General features: G+C 39.7%; 7 protein-coding genes across 7 annotated transcripts; 1 reads left to right on the top strand and 6 right to left on the bottom strand.

Moving 5' to 3' along the window:
* Nucleotides 1-543: 543 nt before the first annotated feature.
* Nucleotides 544-1,801, bottom strand: EAE98_011431 (uncharacterized protein; the record flags this gene model as incomplete). The annotated part of the gene is made up of 2 exons (XM_038959053.1): nt 544-1,361; nt 1,435-1,801. 2 exons carry the CDS (start codon nt 1,799-1,801, stop codon nt 544-546), a joined length of 1,185 nt encoding a protein of 394 aa, XP_038804566.1.
* Nucleotides 1,802-2,275: 474 nt separating this feature from the next.
* Nucleotides 2,276-4,497, bottom strand: EAE98_011432 (uncharacterized protein; the record flags this gene model as incomplete). The annotated part of the gene is given in 4 exon segments (XM_038959054.1): nt 2,276-2,404; nt 2,418-3,549; nt 3,682-3,826; nt 4,044-4,497. The coding sequence occupies 4 exon segments, from the start codon at nt 4,495-4,497 to the stop codon at nt 2,276-2,278; spliced, it is 1,860 nt and encodes a 619-aa protein (XP_038804567.1).
* Nucleotides 4,498-5,836: 1,339 nt separating this feature from the next.
* EAE98_011433 (uncharacterized protein) lies at nt 5,837-7,202 on the bottom strand (the record flags this gene model as incomplete). The annotated part of the gene is made up of 2 exons (XM_038959055.1): nt 5,837-6,787; nt 6,891-7,202. 2 exons carry the CDS (start codon nt 7,200-7,202, stop codon nt 5,837-5,839), a joined length of 1,263 nt encoding a protein of 420 aa, XP_038804568.1.
* Nucleotides 7,203-8,336: 1,134 nt separating this feature from the next.
* On the bottom strand, nt 8,337-11,760 carry EAE98_011434 (uncharacterized protein; the record flags this gene model as incomplete). Its single annotated transcript, XM_038959056.1, has 4 exons — nt 8,337-8,497; nt 8,619-11,097; nt 11,150-11,693; nt 11,750-11,760. 4 exons carry the CDS (start codon nt 11,758-11,760, stop codon nt 8,337-8,339), a joined length of 3,195 nt encoding a protein of 1,064 aa, XP_038804569.1.
* A 1,924-nt stretch (nt 11,761-13,684) lies between these two features.
* Nucleotides 13,685-15,465, bottom strand: EAE98_011435 (uncharacterized protein). Its single transcript, XM_038959057.1, has 4 exons — nt 14,853-15,465; nt 14,648-14,769; nt 14,257-14,578; nt 13,685-14,143 (listed from the first exon to the last, which is right to left on the bottom strand). Exons 1-4 carry the CDS (start codon nt 14,900-14,902, stop codon nt 13,879-13,881), a joined length of 759 nt encoding a protein of 252 aa, XP_038804570.1. The 5' UTR covers nt 14,903-15,465; the 3' UTR covers nt 13,685-13,878.
* Nucleotides 15,466-15,717: 252 nt separating this feature from the next.
* EAE98_011436 (uncharacterized protein) lies at nt 15,718-16,529 on the top strand (the record flags this gene model as incomplete). The annotated part of the gene is made up of 3 exons (XM_038959058.1): nt 15,718-15,779; nt 15,843-16,136; nt 16,292-16,529. The coding sequence occupies 3 exons, from the start codon at nt 15,718-15,720 to the stop codon at nt 16,527-16,529; spliced, it is 594 nt and encodes a 197-aa protein (XP_038804571.1).
* A 391-nt stretch (nt 16,530-16,920) lies between these two features.
* On the bottom strand, nt 16,921-18,632 carry EAE98_011437 (uncharacterized protein; the record flags this gene model as incomplete). The annotated part of the gene is made up of 3 exons (XM_038959059.1): nt 16,921-17,611; nt 17,825-18,143; nt 18,269-18,632. The coding sequence occupies 3 exons, from the start codon at nt 18,630-18,632 to the stop codon at nt 16,921-16,923; spliced, it is 1,374 nt and encodes a 457-aa protein (XP_038804572.1).
* Between the last annotated feature and the right edge of the window lie 1,290 nt (nt 18,633-19,922).

Here is a 19,922-nt window from a genome sequence, read left to right on the forward strand (position 1 = left end):
AATTTAATAAGCATGTTTTTAACCGTACAAGTAGTTCCATATTGACCTAGTTTATTGATCCTTCCGAAGTATGAGATTCAGTCTAGTTTACAGCCCCGTCAACATCTAGTGATATACGATAGATTGTATTGATTGTTTAAGCGGAACTGAGTCTTAACCCTATAAGATCCCAGTAGTGATTTTCCTGCCCGGCGAAGTAAATAGATCAATTGTATTCTAAGAATTGATCATGAAGATCTGATCAGATTAATTTTGTATATCCGAAAACGGTTAGTTGCAGTTCCAAGAAGTTTCAAATTTGGATCTTATTTGGATGGTGGGACTTATTTGGATATACTAGATACTTATTTGAATAACGTTACATATTTGAATACATATTTGGATACATATTTGAATACTTCTCTTGAACTGTCAAAAATGTGTCAGAAATTCTTAAACTTGCTATAATTCTTGTCTGAATTAATAATATTAGACGCTAGTTTGTAAACTACTTTTCATCGCTATTGATCATTACAATACCTCCACCTCATAACCAATTCATCATCAGGGCCAATAATCAGTTCCATACCAAGCTGGATCCCAAAAGGTACGTGGTTGTACACCTTCGCCTCTTTCATTCATCAAATGACCTCGACTAAGAGAATTCAAAGGCAAAGTTACAGCCTCAGTTGGATCTTTAGCAAGAGCAATGCAACTACACATAGTATCCTCATCACTATCAGTATCAACAAATCCTCCCATACAAAATCTCAATATATCATCAGTCAAAAGATCTTCATGCTCTTTCAATCTTGGTTCCCTACGAATAGGACCCCCTCTACTTCCATCCATTTCCCATAATGACCCATCTTCCCCCCTTACAAAAGCCACAAAATGACGTTTCGACTTCTCAACTTTCTCTGTTGATGATGCTTTATCGGCTAAAATAGCAATGGCCTGGTGAGCATCTTCGTAATTTTGGTCGTTATATAACATCGTTGCTCGGTCATCAGGTCCTAAGGGAATAGATCGTTCATAGAGTCTTGATAATATGGTATCAGGAAGAATATATCTATGAGCCTGTCCATTTAAAAGGCAATGTAAGAGACCCATAGAGCCACAAGCATCAGCAATTACTTGTTTGAACCAAATCACAGGCTGATCAGGTCCACTCCCTTTATAAGGTGGTTTTGCCAATTCCTTTGCACGTGTAATTAATTCCCAGGTAGACGTGAATGGTATGGAAAATAGGAGAGCATAGACTGGACGAGGTATGTTCTTCATTGAATCCGTTCCAGTAAATGAACAGACATCATAAAACTTGAGAGCGGGAGAAAGGCCAAGTTTAATGGCAAGTGCATTCATCACTTCTGATTTGTTCTCTGATTTGTTGTCAGCTTTTTCTTTCTTTATTTTTTTTCTTGCAAAAATGAACGAGAATGCAAGTTTCCATACCTAGTTTCGTAAAGGTCAATCTGTTGTTAATCATTCTTGCACCTGATGGTCTTGAGATTATTTGGGAAGTCAGATTCAGAGAAACCCCAGTATTGATATCCCTCGTGTCTGGCAATATCAGTACTGCTTTTACTGCTTTCGAAGAACACTCAGGATCCGTATTCTGGGATACCATTGTTCTTATCGGGAATTCCTCAAGTTCTGAATCTGAAGATACTGATGATCCTGTTGTTGAATCTTCAAATTCCAGTTGCATTTCAAAGACCTTTTCTTTTGGATCATCAAGATCCACCTTTTCAATTGATTGAAACAAGATATCCGAGGTATCATAAATATCAAGGTCGTCTGAGTTCGGATTGAAAGTCATGATGAAAGGATGTATAATGTGGTAATATGTAAAACTACTTGATGATATTGAGTTGTCCAAATTACTTGATTGATGATGTTGATTTGAGGTATCGTGAGTGTAATGAGTGTAATTTTAGTGGTCATGAAGTTGAGCTATAAGTAATATGTAAAAAGTTGATAATAACAAGTCATGTCACTTCCTTCCTCTTTGATAGACTGTCACAAGGGTTTAAGTTCGTCAACGTATTTTCCAGAAAGCAGGATTCGAACAACATACCAAGGTACTTTTTGTGTTATGCCACATTGAATCAATTCAATAGTCATCCATAATGCACTCCGATGATCTTTTAAACCGGAACCACATCCATTAAATCATCGCATATATCATTCAATCGTAATCATAAGAATCATCTCTCGTATGACACAAAACTACTACCGATCCATGGTCATCAAACTTCGTTACACATAAGTCACTGCCTTGCACCTTCCACTTTTACCAAAGTGCAATACTTCCATCTCGACTCTCACCCCCAATTCTCCTTTCCAATCTCACAGCGACCAGCAATCCCAATCTCAACAATCCTGCTGCCAAAACAAATCCACCTTTCTCATCCATCCATCCCTTTAAATCCCACCGTGAGAAATCCACCTTTCTCATCCATCCATCCCTTTAAATCCCACCGTGAGAAATCCACAAATCCATCATTTCCACCCATCCCCTTCGCAAATCCTAAACTCCATACCCCTGTCCCCAAACAAGCGCCTACTTGTTCCAATATTCCCATTCTCACATAGAATTTTTCTATCTCTGATCTTCCACTTCCTTTTTCTTTGTAATTGATTCCACCCACTTCCAATTCCAAATCTTGCAAGACATTCTGAGCTGTAGTTATATATCTCCCTTCTCTCACATTATTCTCTTCCTCAAAATTATCAGAATCTCCTGAGCTCGAATCAGAAACTAATCCACTCCCCCAAGCAAGCAAAGCAACTTGTACCGGACTCCCCGCTACACTTCCCCCCATAGCCAACCATAATGCTGTGCCTCTTGTTGTCGGAAGTGCCAAGAGTATTAAACTCATAATATTAGCCAGCAAACTCCATTTTAGAACCAGGAAATCATTTTCCTCATTACATTCGATTCCTTCTCTTTCTTCTTCGCTGCGAATAAACAAGACTCGTAATTTTCTCCTCCGATTCATGAATTTTACGATTTGTGGGAGAAAAATTAGTAGGATACTAGAACCCAATAAACAAAAACTGTAAATGGTTGTAGTAACATTGTATGGAAGATTTTGAGAAAGACTAGTGAATTGAGGGTAAAGAATATGAATCTTTAGCGAGAAAGTAATGAGGAAAACAAGAGATAAGAATGAAGTTTGTGGATTAATGCGAAATTTTGGTATCGGATGCGATGGAAAAGTATTTATATACATAGTTGATGATACGGATGAGGTGTTGTGATTTGTTGAAGTTGGTATGGTTTCTGAATCGTTGTCTTGCTCGTTTTCTTCATCGATGGAATCTCTATAACTTCCCCATTCCATACCTGTATCCCTTTCTAAATTTGGTATGTTGGTATTTGACTCAACGAATTTACCTGAAGGTAAAAGCATCGCAATTCCAATGGAAAGAACTCGGAATCCAACCGCAAACGCACAGATAATCCAAACACCATATTCATACTTCAAGAGAAAGCCTGCGAACGAAAGAGCTTTGAAACTACTGAAAAGTTGTAGAGCCACGAGACGATACAAGGTAGAGGATCTAGATTATTCATGATCAGCATTTTGATATAAGAAAATGTTCCAATGTAAAGAGACACATGGGAAATGCAAGGAAAAATATAATGTGGTAAATCCAGGTACAAAGTCACTAGAGATAAAAAGAGAAACATACAAACCCTCATTTCCACCCTCAGCATCTGCTTCCTCACCAATATAAGCATACAATAAACTAACCATAACCACTTTTCCACCACCTATCAAATCAAAAATTGGTATGAGATAAATCCATCTAAGATCCCACGTATCAGAATTCCAACCTATTCCCTCATCAAATATTAGCATCTTCACAAATTCCAAACTCTAAAGACACAGCTTATAATTCTCCTCAAATTTAATTCTCCTCAAATTTAATTCTCCTCAAATTTAATTCTCCTCAAATTTAATTCTCCCAAATTTGATTCTCCCAAATCAAATTCTCCCAAATTTAATTCTCCCAAATCCAAGTACTTAGCAATAGACGAAAAGAAAACTCACAAACAACACCCCACCACACTCCCCCCAACACCCCACTCCCAGCAACCAACCCTACAACCCCCCTCCTCATCCCCCATCTCCTTGCAATCCAACCCCAAGATCCCGTTAAAAAAATCCCCGGAACATAGCTCAAAAATTGAAATATCCCATTTATCTCCGCTATCCGTGATTGTACTGGTGAGGATTTACACAGTTCATCTGACAATAAAAATACATCCGAGGAAGACAAAGGAAGAGGAGAAGAAGAAGGTGTATAAGTGCTACAAATGTATCGTCCGATGAGAGGGAGAAATGTAGAGTTGAGTAAGAGAGAAGAGATAGTTGAGAGGAGAAGGAGAAGTGTTGCTATTTGACTTGGAGTTAAAATTTTCATTTTTGATGGGAGTGAAAGGGGTGAGTGAGTGAGATTGGGAGGAGGAGCGGGAAGAGCAGGATAGAAGATTCGGCCGAGCATTTGTCTTGGCTGGTTGTGGTTCGTTTGGAATGAAAGGTCTATAGGGTAGAATAATTGATTTGTTAAAACTCAATGAATTATATCAAATCCTACCTCTCGCTTAGGTGACTTGAAAAGGATGAGGACCTCGAGATAAAATTGGATTTGATGAGAGAAAATGCTAAATGGAAGCATTTGTTATAAGATAGAATATGACAAGAATGTAGCGCATCTGAATAGATAAGATGAGACGAGAGCAATGTAGTTACACAAACACGAGTACAAGCAGATACAAGCAGGTACAAAATACAAGTACAACAGATTTTAAAAGGTATGTTCCCATGCATAAAATAAAGTCTTGAGATTGAGAGTACAATCGATAAAATAAATACCGACTCGCCGATACCAAACCGTTTACTCTACAGAAAAGGACATTTGTTTGTAGAAAAATCGATGCTGTACGGTCCCAAGTCCCACTTCATATCCATCTTTCCCCTTCCGTACCCACCAACCCCTCTCTTCCTTCCAACCTCAACCTCAATCTCTCCAAATCCCGATCTCCAGCCTCCACCGACATTGAGGTTTCCTCGTCTCTTTACGCTTGTCAAAAAGCGACGATTAGACTAACAATGGCCTCCACCCTCAAATTCCAACTCCCTATCTCTCTATCTCACAAATCCACAAACCCCATGCATCCACCCGCTCCCTTCAAATCAAGAAAAAAAAACACCACACTTCTACATATCCATGCACAAACTATACACACAAAATATACAAGTAATCCCTCAGCTGAAAAAATCAAGACGATGCACGACTTCGCCTTTGTACTATATCATCGTCGTACTAGCATCAAGATTCTCAATCCGATTCTTCATTGTGAGATGAGATAAGATGGAAAGATATGATGAGGATGAAGAATGAAAAAAGAAGATCCGCTTGGTCTACTGTAACCGTATTAGAAATTTCTTAGAAATTTCACATCTCTATCCATGAATGCTTAAATGAAAAACGATAACAGCTGATATCAGAATCAACCTAGATGATACATAACTCCCATTTCTAATTCTAAAGCTTCGAATTTTAATATCAATATGTCCTTCCCACCGGATCAATATCCCAATAATGTCCATCTTACCGACTTCCCAATGAAAATCCATCCATACAAACATACATACAATATCAATATCAATGTCACGAAACACAACACCACACCACACCAAAATCTATCAAGCGCTCTTCCCTTCTCTTCCCGTCTCTTCCCTTCTCTTCCCGTCTCTTCCCATCTCTTCCTTTCTCTTCCCTTCTCTTCCCATCTCTAACCATCATCTCTAACCATCTCTTCCAATCTAAACTCCTCACTCTAAATACCCAACCATCCCTTCCCCCTCTCATAAACATAAAAGCTCACCGCAACCATCGGCACAACCTTAACATAGCCAATCGTCAACCCCACAAAGAAACCTCTCCATCCCCTCTCCCTAACAATCATCCTCGCCGTCTCCCCAATATGTAGCCTTCTCCCATCTCCTACAGTTCCTCCAACCTGCATTCTCCTCCTTATCACTTCCAAAGGATACGCGCTCGTTTGAGACACCAATCCCGCTACACCACCCGCAAATAATTCCGCCCACGATCTAAGCGGTGCTGGTTTATTCTCCGCATAATGTGCTGGTTTGGGAAGTGTCGTGTACTGTTTTATACTCTTGTGTCTTAATAAATCTCCCGCGGTATCATGCGTTAAAAATGACATTCCAGCATACGGCAACATTCCCAATATCGTCGCCGAAAATCCTCTATAAAAATTTGCCAATCCACTTTTAGGAACGATACTCTGCACCGCATTTTCTGCTCCGGCAACTAGACCTCCTACCCCAGTGGTTGTAGATAATTTAGGCTGTGGCGGAACTTCATGATATATTCTCCTACAAATTTCTCCCAACCCCGCGCTCCGTCCTTTGGTCTCGAACGCTAATCTAACCCTCATAACCTCCAAGGGATAAGTGAAAAATACACTTGTTACTCCCGCCAAACTACCGCTGATCAATCTTCTAAATGGGGTTTCGTACTCATGTCTCGGTATTATCGCTGCGCGGATTTGTTCATATGCTAGAAATTTAATCGCAGCGTATGGAAATATACGGAGAATAGTCGCAGAATGTCCGCGAAAGAGTCCACGCAGTCCCTCATCGCTGTGAATGTCTCGCATGGCTGTGATGTAACCAAACCAGGAGCCGGTGTATTTGGCGAATTGAGGATTGCTGGCTTGAAAGAGGATTTTTACTCGGTCGAGGGGGGCGACTACGGTTTTTGCCTGGGGTGAATATTGTTAGCTACATCGTTCTTGATGCTCTAGATATTTTTTCCAGTAGAATCCGCAGATAGAGTCCGCGAGAGATTGAAAAGAGAATACATACTGCACTACCAGCCAAGCCCCCCGCCAACCCCGTTCTCCAAATATAATCCCAACTTTGTTTATTTCTAATCTCCTTGCCCGCGGACTTTAACTTCCCCTCCTCTCCATGCCTCTCCTTCTGCCCCATCCTCGACTGCTTATTTCCCAATACTACCGTATCATCATCCGTGGGACAGATAGCTGGCGCGGATTTCCTCCTTTCATCAGCGACTGCGCTGGCCATTGTTTCGACTGTATTGTTGTCGTTTGTCTCTCGTGATCCGTTCTGTTCTGTAAATATATTTGTTGAGCTCGATGAGGCATCCTTGGTCATATCATTCCCATTTGTTTGATTCTTATTCCTCTCTTATCAATCAATGTACCGTGATAATTTCTCTCATTCCACGGAGCAAAGTTTCTTTCAAGATACCATTTGTAAATTTGCCAGTTATCCAGTTATCCAGTTATCCACAAGATCTTAAGAGATCGAATTATTCGTAATGTTTTGAAAAGATACCTTTAATCAAATCGCATGTGTGTATATGTATCGTCTCGGTTTTCTGTTTCTCTTCTAACTGCACCCTTCACCCGCAAACGTCATACTAGCGCCGTACAATCGGTCGGTACTCGGTAATCTTCCCCTCGCAGAAATGGATCACATATGGATGTTTATTTTGCCATTATCAAATACACCTGATCTTTAAAGGTTTGAAATATTGCTTCAAAATTCACAAAATTCAAACCAAACAGAAATCTTCAATTCATATGTATATGTACATATATATACATATATATTTTCTCTCTGGTAAACAACGGTTCTCATTTTTTAAAACCGAATTATTCCGTAAGTCTTTTTCCACCTACCTAACATAAAGACCAAAATCTCAATATCAAACCTCGGGTCTACGGTATTCATCGGCTTAACTTTGTCAGCGTGATCAGCTGAGAGTTGATTCGTTAATATTTCCCCAGATATCAGAAAAGAGCATGATATCTAAACGTCTAGCTAGAAGTCTCTATAAAATTCATAACGGTCAATCAATAATCAGTCAATTATCAATTAACAGCATTTTCATATGAAAATACATCAGGAGAACTAGTGAACGAACTCCAGAGATGAGTTAAAAATTCAGAAGAAGAGTGGTATTTGCAAATTCAAATATTCATATACACCCTCAAACTTTTTCATCAATGTAAACCACCCATCCCTTTTCCCATTCCCATACCATTTTCATACCGAACACCTCCAATGAAGATGATAGATGAAGCAAATAATCAATCATCATCGACCATCCCATAAAAAACAAAGTAGACCAGCAATCGCACAAATTATATACGTTTTTCCAACTCCCCATCCCCATTCCTATTTCCATCCCACCCAATCACCATTTTTTTAAGATTCGCTTCCTTTCCTTCCCATATGCACTTGATTCATCCATCAATCCAATCAACTCAATAACTTTTTACTTTATACAAATGCTCTCAACCCTCTCAATCCACTCCCTTTTTTCTTTTCCTTTGGACTACTCTTTGGACTCTCTTCCGCACCACTCCCACTTCCTTCCTTCCTCCCTTTATCTTTATCTTTACCATTATCCTTCTTCACCGCTCCGATATTTCCAACTCCTCCTATTTGAATGTTAGATAATAATTATAAAGAGTCAGAAAAACACAAGAGAGAAAGTATCATTTTTCTTCAACTTTGAATTTAATGTACGATTTACTAGACTGGAGATAAAAGTGTACTTACCACGACCATAACCCCTCATTTCACTTTGCGGCTTAACCTTTGGCTTGGCCTGAACTTCCAAAGAATCCCTATCACTATTGTTGCCATCTCGACTCATTGTCCCATCCGAATGCGACGAACTTGGCGCTGGGCCAAAGTTACTTGAATGAGAAAATCTACCTCCGTAAAAATCAGGACTTGTAGGTGTACTTGTTGGTGTTGACCTAAATGCGTGGCCTGATGTTGGACTGTGAGAATCTATCCTAGGCCGAGCAATAAAACTTGATGTGCCTGTGAGTGGAAAAGTTGCTTTAGGTACAAGACTTCCCGGTCTTGTCGAATCTGAATAGCTATGAGTTAATCGACGGTGATCTCTTGGAGGAATATGTGGCCCAGGGGATCCATCAATACTCATAGGTAAATCAGATACTCTATCTTGCGCTGTAAGTGCTTCCAGGTGATCTTGTTGTAACTTGGTATATCGTTTCAAAAGATTAGAATGAGCTTTCTTCATATCATCCATGCGTCTTCGCGACCCAGCCAATGCCTCATCAATGATCTTTTGTTTTGCAGGATCGAGTTGTTTAAAACCAATTTGATTGGCATTTTGTGCTTCTTGAACTTCCTTTTGACATTTGACAATCAATTGTTGGATTTCCGCATCCTTGGCCTTTAACTTCATATTGAGGATTTCGATTGTATTGTAAGCTTGTTCTTCATCCTGTTTCGCTTGATCCATTTCAACTTCTAGAGCTTCATATCTTCGTAATTTCGTAGTGAGCTTTTCGGCCTCGATGCGTAATCGCTCCAATTCTTCCTTATTTGATTTCACCACTTGAATTTCTTGCGTAGCATGAGAAACCTTATACTCAGCTTGAACGACCAATTGCCTTAGATTGTGTATATCAATCTTTGATGCAGATAATTCACGTTTTAATTGATCACCCTCCACGATCCACTTCTTTTGTTCCTCCTTCAATAATCTCAGTTTAGCCGTCAAATCAGATTCCCATTTCCTAGAATGATTTCGACTCTTGTCAAATTCTTTCTTCATTTGTACCATGGCTTTCTTGGCATCTTCCAATTTGGCTCTCAGAATTTTGTTGGAATTGATCAAGTTCTGAGTTTCGGCTTCGACTCTTGCTTCACGAATAGCCTTTCGACGAAGTTGTCCAATGTGAGTAAGATGTTGCTGTTTGAGATAGCGTTCAAAATTCAAGTCATTCTTCAATAACATAATATCTCTCTGTAAGTATGCAACTTTCGTAGAATCATTTGTCCCAGGTCTCAAAGATGGTGAACGCGGTCTCAAAGATGGTGAACGAAGGGCGTGTGCACGGGTGAGTGATTGTAAGTATGAATCAACGTGAGAAGTATTATCTTGAGCATGATGACTCAACGCAAGTGATTGTACGCTATCGTTCGTCAGAGTTTGATAGATACCACCTCTGATTGAACCAGCTCGTTGTGAATCCAACATATCTTGTAAGTGAGTATGTGAAGGTGATGTAGCCATGACTGGAGGTAATGTAGGACTATCTAATCGTCTTTCCGGTCTCAAAATAGGGGAGTCCGCAATTGAAGGCATTGATTGACTTGTGAATGATGCCCTTCTCAGTACAGAATTTCGTAGTCCTTCTGGTGACGCAATAGTAGGTGGTCCAGCATATCTCCAACTCGCATGTCGAGATTGAGCAGGTGTGAATGCATTATGTTCTGTCAATGGTTGATCTGGAATGTCGGCATTAGTATCAATGTGTAGATTTGGTAATTGTGATCTTGATAGTGGAGCTTGTTGAGCATATCCTGGTATGTATAATGCCATACATTCAGTCACCACATCCGATGCTTCACTCTTCATCCATCGATTAGTATCTGATAATTCCTGATCAATAGTCATTGTGAAGAAATTTGGATGTAAAAGATGGAGTCGTCTGAAAGGTTCCGATCGTTGTCTTATTTCCATAGGTTCAACTGCGAATTCATTGGCTCCTGGAAATCCTTGATGCCTTAGGAATTTTTGAGGTTTTCGAATGTAACTCATAAAATTCATCGGATAGAGGCCGTAAAGAAATGTGTAATAGTGTAACAATTCCGGAACTGATACATCTTCCGAATCCAGCAAGTAAGAGAGTTTAGTCCATGAGCTTGTACTGTGAGTACTTCTGTCATCTTGATCGTCAGATGCCGAATTATCCTCATACTTTCGTTCCCTATCCCAAAAAAGCATTCTACTGTAGATATTGAAAAGCGCAGGGAGATGCTTGGAGAGAGAGCTTGGAATATGAGGTAGGAACATAATCAAAGCTGTCATAGCCAACGATACCACTCGAGTCGAAGTATCTATTTGTAAACATCGTAGGAGATTCTCGAAGAGGGGAGTTTGAAGGAGTTGATGTAAATGAGGGGGTTGATGTCGAATGAATTCGCAAAGTAATGAGAGGGCAAGAATTCGACTGTCTTTCTTGACGAAGAATTGGTTGATGGCAGTCAAGAAGTTCTGTAAGTCGTTAGAATTCCACCCCCATTCCTGAATTATATAGTCTACATACCTTTGGTCTCTTCCTTCCAAATGATATGAGTATACTCCTTAATTGACTCTCAATGAACTTTGAATTCTCATCAAGGTTTGTAGCGACACTATTACACTTGGCCAACCAAATAGCAATTAAATTCTCTGCCACAGTATCCGAAGTAGTAATGGCATCCTCTACATGTTCATCATCTTCGTCGTAAATAAGGATGTCCAGTAAAGTATTCCTAGCTTCCAACGCCAATCCCTTCTCTTCTCCAAGATGACTCAATACTGGTATACATAATTTATCCCACCATTGTAGCATTCTACCACCACCCTTTATCGAGGTTCGCAGTTTTCGCAAGATGGATAGAAAGGGGGCATAGCGGGTAGGATGGTCGCAGATATCCTTTTCATAAATGGAGAGTAATTCCTCCTGAATTTTGGTGGCATCAGATTCATCGTGGGTAGGATTTTTCTCTAGGTAGGTATGGATAATTCGCACAAGGTCGTCTGGAAGTGGTAATCGGGTAGAAGTTGTTACTGATGTTTTGATCGCTTTCGTCAGGTCCTTGAGTGAACTGTATTAGATATTGTTAGTTGAAGACATATCACAACGAACATGGGAACACCATACCCGGAAGACATCTTGTCTTCTTCATTGATAGCTCTAGCAAATAATGCTCCTCTTGAATGCTTTACCAAGCTTTTGTGTCATGCCTCTAAGCTCTTCTAAGATGCGGGGTCTTGATCCTATATCTCTATTGTTTTTCGAATCCGTCCGATCAATCAATCAATCAATCAATCAATCAATCTGTGTGTTTCAATTCCTTATCATATCATATCATCGAAAAAAAGGCACCGTCTACCACTTCCTCGCTTGGCACATGGGGAATAATCTCATTGAAAGAAATCTAGAAATAAATTTCGGCATGCAACAAGGTATCGTAGATCATCTGCAAGTATTCATGTTGGGAAAAAGTGGTGCGGAATTTGGTCAATCTTTGTTGCTGACGTTGGAAAGAAAATGTCCCTCAAGTACATGATTCACAAGGGTTCACCTCCGCCTTGCAGGAGCTTTCATCCTTGTCCATTTATTTTCTTTTTTCTTGGAACTTTATATGGGGAAAATTGATTCATTTGTTCTGATAAGAAGGAGAAGCGAAAGACGGCAACATTATTCTTATCGCCGAATCAGCTGATGGGAAGTTTGTTAAACGTCATAGAAGGGAAGAGGGAAGGTTAGTAAGTGAACATCTGGAAATGTGATAGGTAGGAGGGGTGTATCGTAGGAGGGGTGTAGAAGGGTGTGAAAAAGTTAGATACGATATACATTTTCCACTACGAACTTAACCACTATTTTTTAACCTTTCGTTACATCATATAACACAAAATTTCCTCTAATTTCCAACTATCATGCCAACCTCAAAAAGACTGAAAACCATAGATACCACAATGTCAGACTGCCTTACCCCCTTCACTCTTTCTTCCCCTGAAAGGTTATTCGCCCTCATCCAAAGAATCTCGATCACCATGAGCATTTATACCTCCAGAATTAGTCTAATGAGGTGTCAATGCAAGTTTCATCCTCTATAAATCGATTGTCTCACCCCTACGACTAAATCCCCCACACACTACTCAACTCTCTTTGAGTATACTCGCCTCTTTACCCCTCAATTACCGAGCTTCATTGTTCCTTGCAACGACATAATACATGATTCACATCTACTAAACCTCTTCTGTTCTGAATCTGTATATCAAATCACTCATAAAACTATTCATGGATGATCTAACTATCCTCGCTCCATCCTATCCTGATGAACTAAGTCGTCCTCGATAATCGCAATTCATATATCACACGCTCTCAGTACTTTTCCAATTAACACCTTTCCAATCAACACCTACTCACCCCCTCCAAACAATTCCTACCTCACCCCATCCTCCCACACATAAACTTTTCCCATCTTTGCCCATCACAATCCACTCCACCCCTTACCTTTCCTCCAAACCCGCTCTCGAAGAGTTTACCCGCCCATAACCTCCAGGTCAATTCAAACAGTACCACCGTAAAGCATGATAATCCATCCATCCATCCATCCGTTCATAACCAATACAGTAAAATTCAAAACACATCATCAATCCCCCTCATATATCAAATTGCATAACGAGAAGCAAACCAGTCAAAGAATAGATGGGATAGTCGATGATATCGGTACTTAGCAGGTGTTATGGCTGGGAAAGAAGTAAAAGGTGTGGATAATGGGAAAGGGAATGGGATAGACTGTAGGTACCTAGTATGGGAATTCCCCGTCCCGTCTTGGCACAAACACTAGCTAATATCGATATTGGTGGTCTACTAGATATATATTGAACACCGTGAATGCGATAATTGGACATGATCTAGTGTATTCTCGACCTCTTTATTTGGGCTCTGTAAGAAGTACTTACAGATTACCATTTCCTCCCATGATTAACCTCGAATTGGATTTCGCTCAGTTCCTATTCTCATCCATCATTGCTGTTATATATAGTATCGATATTCAGGTTTACTCGCATATAAATAATTCACTTCCAGATTAATCTTTCGTACCATGGTTTAAAATTCATTAAAATTCATTTATTCGCGTTTTCATACGCCCTTCTTCTTCAGAAACTCGCGTACAACCTTCTCTGAAGATTTTCCCTCCCCGTTACTTCTTTCACTCTTGAACCCTCTTGTACCCTCTTCCTCTCACAACTTCATCCTCAATCTCATTCTTGCTTTCTTTAAATCAAATGCTCATCAAACCAAGTCACAGCCTGGATAAAAGCTTGTTCCTTGGCATATTTCTCCACCTTCTTACTCAAATCACATCTAACCGAGAAACCATGGACAGTTTGACTGTACAAATTGATTTGATAAGTAGCACCGATTTCCTTGAGGATCTCTTCTGATTTGTGACGTTTTTCGGATGGGAAAATTTCATCGGTTTCAGCGGCTGCGATGGAGAAGGGTCCCTTGATTGCGCGGAGTTCATCTTCATCGACGAAACTTGAGAGTTTGTTAGTTTGTTACTCAAGGGTTGGGGTTGTGTTGGGGTTGAAACTAGAGTATTTTCGGGGATTGGAAAAAGGGGAAAGAAGGAAATGAAATGAAAAACGTACGAAGGATGAGCAACATATCCCACATCAATACCCTTTCCTTCAGCCATAAATCGAGCGACATATTTAGCACCAAAACAGTATCCGACAGCTCCAATCTTGGTATATCCCTTAGACTTCAAGAAGTCAATGGACTTTTGAACAATAGGATCAACATGTGGGAATGTATGTGGGTTGTTTCCATCAGAACCTTTGGTTAACCATTGCATGAAGTCGAAACCTTCGGGACGATTAAGAGACATTGGGTCGCCATTAAAGAGATCGGGGATGATGGTGTAGTAACCGTTAGCGGCATATTGATCAGCCATCAATTGGGAGTTTTGCCCTGGTTGAAGGAATTCAGATTAGTTGCTTGAATCCTGAATCTTGTGAATATAATGAAGGAAATACATACAGATACCGATAACATCTGGAAGGTAAAGAATGGCAGTATCCTTGTGAACCTTTTCTTTAGGCTCAGCAATATAGGTCTCAATGGTATCAGCAATCTTGATAGTTGATCCAGTTGGTGTACCCCTAAGATAATATTTCCGTAAGCTTCACATTCACATTCACAGATCCGAACCCCATCAAGAGCTCATTGAGAGAATAAAACTTACTCGTGCTTAACACCTAGAGTACAACATCTTTGAGGTGGGTTTGAAGCCATTTTTATATGTATTGAGGTTTGGAAGGTAGATTGGTATTTAGGTTTGGATGTAAAAAGGTAGATTGGTATTCAGGTTTGAATGTAAAAGGGTAAAAGAAATCAACAAGATTATCGATCAAAAACACAACAGCAACAATCGATACTTATAAAAAATTACGCAGACACACATAGATCTGGAATGACCAAATCTACCCCTCCACTAGACTGTTTATTACTAGGTAGGTAGTGGAGCCGACGGGGCCATTGTTATAAATGCTTATCAAATTCACACTTCACGACTGGGAAGAAAGAGGTTCTCACTTATATCCGTGGTATTAACTCCATCGCAATGATATAATTCCGAAGAAACTCATCGGAGTAAAGGTTTGCGAAGCTCGCTTTTCGCGGTGGATGCTTTTATAGGAAAGTCATTGCGGAAAACTGTGGTTAATGCGGGAAGGAATTGTGAAAATCAATGAAAGTCATATGATTGGTGATTTGCCATGAGATACCTAGGGTAGATACTAGGTAGGTAATGATGGGATGGATGACGATGATGTATGAGAATAATCGTTCGGATGTTGGAAAATCTAGAAGCCGGGCAAGCTTTACTAAGGAAGTATGGATCCGTGATCCAAGTCGAGATATGAGTGGTGGGTGTGCACATCTTAACAAAATCATGACTAAGCTTCGCACTGGTAACCCCAAGAGAAAGATACTCGCGGGTAATTGTGCTTATCGCGTCAAATGAATCCCGATAATATTTCCCGCGCTTAATTTTATCTGATACTGGTGATTTCAATCAAATAGCTTCAAATCCCAATTCCATATCAACCATGGCAGCACCACTTGCAGCCGTCGCTCGAGCGCCCAAAATGGGTCGCAAAGAAGTATTTCTGTAAGATTTTCCCTCACCATCCCCTTCTTACCATCTGGAAACTAACTCTTCTTCTTACCACAGTCCCAATTTCACCATAACTCTTCTCCGCACACCAAATCTACCACCCTCATTCGCTTCTTTTATCGTACCCCTCAATTTGAACAAATTAGATTTAAGAGATTATTTATGGAATGCATATGGAATAGAGGTTCGAGGAGTACGAAGTTATATCCAAGCGCAAAAATTGAGGGAAGGAAAACCAGGAGCGAAAGTACCAACACCTAGGAAATGGTTTAGGCCGAGGAGTATCAAGAAGATGATGGTGGAGATGGATAGACCATTTGTATGGCCTGAAGAACCTAAGGACTTTTCCGAGTATGTTTTATTTTCGATTTCGAAGGATTTCTATATCTTTGGCGGGGAAGTGATTGGTGTAGTGGGGAAAGTCGAGGGAATGAATGTTGGGAAGATAATCTTATAATGGAAATTGGAATGCACAAGCACAAAGGCTAATCATACGGTACTTATAGTTGGGATCAAGAAGGAGTCAAGCAACGTCAAGAATACGAACAAGAACTACAAGCAGGCCAATATCCAGATGCCAAACAAAAGCCTAGCAAAGAACGTCTATCGATTGCGGATCAAGCAAGGAAGATTTTGCAAGGAAAAGAGAAATGGGCACCTACGAGAGATACTTGGATGAATGTAGGAGAGGAAGTTGAGGTTGAGACGGATGTGAAGGTTCCTCGTATTGGACGAAGGGAATAGATGATGATTTGAGGAAGTGTAACCATTAAACTTTGGAAGAGCATGTATATTGCGAGATACATTGTATGAATAATTCATTGAATGGGGTATATGAACATGAAGAATAAAAATCTATACACCAACCTAGTTTTGGCACTTTTCGTTCAGGGTTTTAACCACACAAATTTCCATGGTTTCCACTCGCAGCTATGTCAAGTCATTGGACTGATATACTATAAAAAAAATTGGAAGAACTACTAGGTAGTTGGTGGTGTTGTAGCTGATTATAACCTTCTCGGCTGCCCCTCAAATCATCCAATTGTACTTTGACAAATTAACATCATTCACATAGTTTCCCGCCAATATCAGCCCGAACGTATTTCCAAATTCTACAATTGATATCCTTCTCCCTTCACACCTCGTCACTCTTCTCATCCTCCTTATCCGGTCCATTCTTCACTTTCAATACCTCATCAACTACTTCATCAACAACATCATTACAGCCTTCCTCAACCCAAGCCCCATCATCTTGAAATTTCAAAACTTCATTTCCCCACCCCCACCACCCAGCCGTAAGATTCCTCGCGAAGATTTCCAACCCCCTATATTCTTGCAACCCTAGTAGTTGACCAAAAAGAAACCTCAGATTAGGTTTTCGTGAGTGTAAATCAGGAACTCCAATTATAATCCTTCGTTTTATGGAGAAGTTTGAGTTTTCAGATTGAGATGGAGTTGGAGTTGGTGAGGCTCGTGAGGGTGAAGATGAAGGTTGATATGATCCTTCGATTTCATATTCTTTCTTAATATTCAATTCCTCATTCCCAACAGACTTCTTGAATCCAGAGTCTCCTACATCAACACACACTCTCTCCTCCTTCTTCCGTCCCACAAGTAAAATCTCCCATGGTTTCCTCCAAGTTCCTGAAATCTCACACATCGGTTCACTATTTGATGTAACTTTAAGCCAAATCCATTCTTCAATTAATTCAAGACCCCAATGATCGAACAACCCTCCTTCGTCTAAGAGCATTGAGCGGAAAGCGGGTTTATTAGTTATCCATATTCCAACGTAGCCATTGTGTTCTACCTGATGACATGGTAGGCTGTATTTGGTGAGAAGAATTAGCTTGAGACTATAAAAGAGGTGTCATTTATAGATTCGGATATACATTGGAGCTAAATTGGAGCTACATTGGAGCTCTGATTTAAGATATAAATGCCCATCCAAAACGTAATCAAACAAGATAAAATAAAATCAGAGTAATGTCAAAGCCGAGGGAGAGCTTCGAGAGAAGAACAAGGAACCAGAAACTTACGATCTCAATAAACTCTCTATTCCTCCAAATCCCGAAGCAATATCATAAGAATCTTTTCGTAAAGCAGATCGATTAGGCCAAGGTGGATCGGCAATTATTACATGGAATTTTGGAAAATCTTCATGTATTTCTATATTGGAAGAAAGGTTCCTTTCAAGTATATTGCCATGTATCATTGTAGATTTAGGTGGCATTATCCCCGAAACCCCATCAATCTCAACGCGTTTTGGAAGCTTGTAGACATTTTCAACCTTGATGACGCTTTGCTGAGATTTCTCTGCTTCTTCTGGAGCTGATTTTCTTTTCCTTTTAGATTCCTCTAAATTTTGAGAATGTTAGTAAATTTCCAAACGAATCTAAAATTTATACAATTCTACAATCATCCTAAATTAAAATGAATAAATAGAGACAGAAGATTATAAAGACAAAATTCAATAAACACACCATTCTCTCCCCAAATCCTCTCTAAACAAACTTTCCCTTCCCATCTCTCATCCTCCATCATCTCATCAAGCGCAAGTTGAACATAACGCTCCAACATCAATTCTTCAATACTTTTTCCTGGAGCATTCCTAAGAGCTTTTGCAGATTTGGGTTCAAGTGATGGATAGGGCGTATCTATTGGTTTACAAGATATCAACCTCTTCGCAGTCTTCGGACTAGTAGTGTATTGTTCGGTGGATAGTAATTGAGCATCTTCGATTGATCGTGGGATATCAATTAAAGTGACAGTTTTGCTTGAATTTTGATAAAGAATATGTGAAGGGAGGTCGGATTTTTGATTACTTGGTACTGTCGACTTGGCCATAATCCTACATGGCTTTTCGCATGTGTGAAACTTCATACTCGAGATACTGTAGATGTGAAGATTGTATCACGTGATTAACCTTAGACATCAACGTTACCATTCGCGAAATTTGTATGTGGTTTTTGTATGTCATTTCATCAGTTACCACATCGTAATACCACCACGGCTCTAGATGACACGGCTCTAGATGACACGGATTTAGATGATATTTTGTACGGTCTCAAACTATTGACATTGATTTACTACTTTTTGAAGTTTGATTTGAGGGGTCAGTATTTTTTGACACATTTTCCACAATAGAGCTAGAGGCCTCCGCCGATCGCCCTCATTTTGAAGTAGTCTTGAACACTAACAGTGTGATCACTAGGTAGGCTCGAGGTAGGCTCGTGGTAGGTAATGCTAACAAGCTAAATCGATTGAGGCTGGTGAATTTCGAAGTTTTGATTCTATGATTAGAATGATGGTAGTTCCTGACACACTATGAATTCTTTCATTACGGTGTGACTTTGAACGCATTGAGGGTCTCCTGTCATGAATATACATAAGGCTGAGTGACCTCGTACAATGGGATACTTTATTAATATCATTGATGTTATATTTCTACCTTGAATCAATCATTTTCGAGGTATCTAAAGGGTCATTGTCTTTTTCTTTTAACTCACTGGATCAGTCCTCTAAATGTTGACTTTCAATTTCAACAATCAAGTTACATTTGTGTCATCAATCACATCCATACTCGACTCGACCACTTCAAAATGCAGGTTCATGGCTCCCTCTACACTCTAACGCTAGGTCACCAGGGTCTCTTTAGAATACCTTTGGAGCTTCGTACAAAGATCTTTAAATACTGTTTAGAAGGTCACATTGTGTATGTAGGATTTGATTCTTACAATAAAAATAACTCGCTTCTAAGAACTTGCCGTCAAATTTATGATGTCAAACCTTTTATGTTATCCAATTTTTTATTTCATTTCGTCAGTACGATACTTTCTTTGTGGTTGTTACACTTATTATTGGATTGCCAGTCCAGGAAGATCAAGGACCCAAAAGTCAGATCAACGTGGATAGGAATTCCAAAAGATTACCATCACTGCCTGAATTAGGCTTTCTATCGACAGGTACTCGTTGTCGTTAAAAGGGGAAAATGTGCTGATTATGTGAATGACGGGCGCCATGAGTGTGGAAAATTGGAGACATTATTTAACAATATGACTTGGGATGAGATCAAAGAGACCAATTACTCTCCACCTAAATGTAAAACTACTCATCTATCCCTGTGATTTAATATAT

This window comes from Botrytis deweyae, assembly GCF_014898535.1.
Source record: "Botrytis deweyae strain B1 chromosome Unknown BDEW_048, whole genome shotgun sequence".
Classification (NCBI taxonomy): Eukaryota; Fungi; Ascomycota; class Leotiomycetes; order Helotiales; family Sclerotiniaceae; genus Botrytis; species Botrytis deweyae.